The following is a 4,179-nucleotide window of genomic DNA, read 5'->3' as shown; positions in this document are numbered from 1 at the left end:
CCGCGCTAACCAACAGAGGAGTAGAGGCAGCGGCGGCAAGCCAGGGAACGAGGGTGGGCCGTCTGCTGCGCAGTCCCCGGTCCCCGGCTGAGACCCGGACCGGGAAGGACCTCGCCCCAGGAGAAGGTACCAGAGCCCGGGAAGGTGCGCTCGGCCCGGAGAGCTCCCCACCGCCCTGCGCCCGCCTCAGCCGGACTGCGGCAGCCCGCGAGGGTGGGGACGACGCGCAGCGGCCGCAGGGACCCCAGCGGGGCGAAGCAGAACCACGACGGGTGGGGGATCGCGTCCCAGTGGAAGGACGAGGGCTGGGGCTGGGGGTAGGGGTGGGGCGGACCATCACCTTGCCCTCACCTGTTCGCATTCGCAGGCGACAGAGACCCGAGCTGTTCTCCCCAAGTCCTAGGCTCCTGGACCGATTCTCCTGCTACCCCCACGACCCGGGGTTTAGCCTGGTCTGCGCCTGGCACCGTCTCCTGCCGCCAGGACCCGCTGGGGACGGCTGGAATCGCAGGCGATGGCAGTGACAATGCTGCGGGACTGGTGCAGGTGGATGGGCGTCAGCGCTCGCAGAGGCCTGCTCATCCTGGGCATCCCGGAGAAATGCGAAGAAGCCGAATTCCAGGAGTCCCTGTAAGCTGCCCTGCGGCCTGTGTGGCGCGTCACAGTGCTGGGCAAAGCGTTTCGCGAGGAAGACAACGCAAACGCGGCGCTGGTTGAGCTTGACCAGGAAATCAACTATGCTTTGGTCCCCAGGGAAATCCCAGGCACCGGAGGCCCCTGGAACGTGGTCGTCGTGCCCTGTGGCTCAGGTGTGGCGTTTGTGGACCACTTGTTCCACTTCCTAGAGCAACATGGGCAGACAGTGGAGAGCGTGGCAGGCACCCTGGGTCTGGGGCTGTGAGGGGCGTGCTGGCTCCGGGCCGTCAGTCAGGTGGTGCAGCCTTGGCTGGAGACTGCAAGGTACCAGCGCCTAGGCGTGTTGTCCGGGAGAAAGCTCCCAGCCCCGGGGAGGGGAGGGGAGGGGCAATCCTTTGAGGCCTGGCTAGACCACACAACAGACATGCTGCAGCTCCCGCAGGAGGTCTCAGAAAGAGAGAAGAGGCGACCGACAGCTGGTGAAAGGGCTGCGTGGGATCGCCCTGCAGCTGATCCGTGGGCTGCTGTGGGAGAATCCCACCAGGATGGCCCAGGACTGCCTGGCTGCCCTGATCCAGGTGTTTGGAGACTGAGTCCCAGGCCACCATCCGGGCGAAGTGTCTGACAGCCCAGCACCAGCCTGGCGAAGCACTCTGAGCTTTTGTGCTGCAGCTGGAAGTCCTGCTGCAGAGAGCCACTGAGAAGTGGGCCCTAGCCAGAGCCTCCACCGACCAGGTGCACCTCAGGCAGGTGCTCACCAGGGCCAACCTCATGGAACCTCTGGATGAAATGCTAAGGAGGTTCAGGGCCATCAGGAGGCCACCGAGCTTCCTGGAGATGCTGAGGTTCATTCGAGAGTCTGAACCGTGGGAGGCCGAGGTGGCCAGGAGCAAGAGAGCCTCTGTACAGGAAGGAGCTGGTGTCCCAACCCAGGCTGAGACAGAGAAGGTGGAGGCTGAGGCTGAAGAGTGGCAGGTGGAGGGGCAGCTGGAGGAGGAGGATCACAAAGACAATGAGCCTATGCCTACCCCTGGGGGCCCAAGTCACGCAGAACGCTCTGAGGCCCCTGGGTGCCCCACCTCAGCCCACATGAACCATATTTCTGCGGCAAGCCAAGGAGGCCCAGGCTGGGAGCCAGAGAGCCCTGGCCAGGCAGGAGACCAGGAGGCCGAGGAGCCTGCCCAGGAGGAGCCTTCCCAGGAGGGGCTCCAGTCTGCCTGGGAGCAGTCGGGAAATGAGAACAGAGTTGGGGAGGTGAGCCCTCCTGGGTCCTCGCGGGGCAAATAGGCTCAGAAGTCCTTGAGGGCATGGGGAGGCCAGGCCAGGGCGCCTCGCTCACCGCACAACAGGAGCAGATCCCAGGCCTGTGAGAGAGGAGGGGGCCTGGTGCAGGGCGGATGAGGAGTCCCACAGGAGGGAGGTCAGGGATAGCGGCCTCTGGTGGCCATTGGATGTGGGCACCCCTTTTCTGCAATGGTTTCTTCATATATATATATATATATGCATTATATATATATATATTATATATATATATTATTATGCATTATGTGACAGTTTCATAGGCTCTGGGAATCCCCCCACCCCTTCCCCACGCCCCTCCCCCCTGGTGGATTCCTCCACCTTGATGCAGTATTACAGTTCAAATTCAATCAAGATTCTTTCCTTGCAAACATATACCAAGCATAGAGTCCAGCTACTTATTGTCCAGATGGGTTGAACAGTTTCTTGGGGAGACCATTTCTGGTCCGAAGTTAGAGCTGGTAGAATATCATCCTAGTCAATTAAGAGTCCCAATATAACATCAACAGCAATTTGCAACATTATGGAATTCACATGGTTTTGAGTAACCAGTATGTTAAAAAAAAAAAAAAAAAGCAAGTCCTAACCACAACCTATGATTAGCTCATTGACATTTCAATTTTAGTTTATATACAGGACCGGCTGCTATATACCTTAAAATGGCTATAAGGTACCATTCAGCTGTCTCGTGTCTATTTCATTTTAGTATTTAGCCATTTGTTGTGTTGAAGTATAATTTTGCTGATCTTGGCAGATTTTAGGATAATCTAGACTGACTTGTAACTCTAACAAGACATTTGTCGACATTTAAGGTGCAGAACATTTTTGTTTTTGGGGAGGGGGGGTGTGTTCAGGAAAATCCTCAACACCATAGTGAGGAGTGACTAATCTTTGTGTCCCACCCAGTGAGGCATGAGCCAATCCACGCCAGCTCTTTCTTGTCAGATTTCAAGCTCTACTTTCTGTTGTTTGTGTATTTATTTCAGGTTTTTTTTAGTTTGTATGATTGTTTGTTTGCTATAAGGGGTTTTCGGAGCGATCCCAATGGTCATTGCGAGGGAGGGCAGGGGTCCAGAGGTGGAGCCAGGCTCGGACCAGAGAAAGCTCTCCTCCCTGGTCCCGAAGGACATTTATTGTTCTTCTGTTTCTGCACCGCTCAGGGCTTCTGGTTGTCTTTCCGATGACGTTGGTTTCTGCACGGTAGTGTTTGGACTTCTTCCATCCCCTGCAGAAGCTCCGGTTGGGGGTGGGTGACCTCAGAGTACTCGGCCTCCGAGGACATCCAATTCCCTGTGGTCTCCTAGGCAGTTGGGATATAGTCCTTGTTGCTCGTATTAATAGTTTGTGGTGAAAGTCTGGGAGTCTTCCTGGTTGGGATCCAAGCTTCCTCCTTACCACCTGCTCCACTCTGGAGTGCCCCCCTGCTCCGTTTCAGTCAGTGTTTCTCTCCAACAAAGCTCGTTGGATGTTGTGCTTGTGTGGCCTGTCTGTGGTGACAACCTTGGGTGCACTGAGCTGGGCTTGAAGGCAACTCTCATCTGTGTACCAGGATCATTAAAATAATTACACCTGTAAAAACCTTTTTCCACTGAAGATATTTTTATAGGGTCTAAAAGTTTGCACCAACCCACTATTGGGAGACCCATCATTCAGATCATTCAGCCTACTACAAATTCCGATTAGTCCAATCTTCTGGGCTTGCCGTGCTGCCAGGAATAGAGGACCATTCCGGGAGGCAGCGTATTCTGCACAGCTTCCAGTTGCTGCTTACATTCTTTTTTTTTTTTTTTTTTTTTTTTTAAGATTTTATTGTTATTGGAAAGCCGGATATACAGAGAGGAGGAGAGACAGAGAGGAAGATCCTCCGTCCGATGATTCACTCCCCAAGTGAGCCACAACGGGCCGGCACGCGCCCATCTGATGCCGGAAACCAGGAACCTCTTCCGGGTCTCCCACGCGGGTGCAGGGTCCCAAGGCTTTGGGCCGTCCTCGACTGCTTTCCCAGGCCACAAGCAGGGAGCTGGATGGGAAGTGGAGCTGCCAGGATTAGAACCGGCGCCCATATGAGATCCTGGGGCCTTCAAGGCGAGGACTTTAGCCGCTAGGCCACGCCGCCGGGCCCGTATTCTTAAGGGAAGTTCCTTCAGGTAAATTTCTAATAAACACACATCAAAACAAACTCTTGGCTTCTGGTTGGAAAATTATTCTTGACCCTTTAATATGTCCTGGTAGTTTCTGCCTACC

At 55.2% G+C, this 4,179-nt stretch overlaps 1 protein-coding gene across 1 annotated transcript; it reads left to right on the top strand.

Annotated features, from left to right (window-relative positions):
* The first annotated feature begins 514 nt into the window (after window positions 1-514).
* LOC101523252 (PNMA family member 6A) lies at window positions 515-1,923 on the top strand. Its single transcript, XM_058659183.1, is given in 4 exon segments — window positions 515-658; window positions 995-1,105; window positions 1,107-1,219; window positions 1,221-1,923. Coding segments are annotated over 4 exon segments (1,071 nt in total).
* Window positions 1,924-4,179: the final 2,256 nt, after the last annotated feature.

The sequence above is a fragment of the Ochotona princeps genome, chromosome X (genome assembly GCF_030435755.1).
Source record: "Ochotona princeps isolate mOchPri1 chromosome X, mOchPri1.hap1, whole genome shotgun sequence".
NCBI lineage: Eukaryota > Metazoa > Chordata > Mammalia > Lagomorpha > Ochotonidae > Ochotona > Ochotona princeps.
This window is presented reverse-complemented; position numbering and strand designations above follow the sequence as displayed.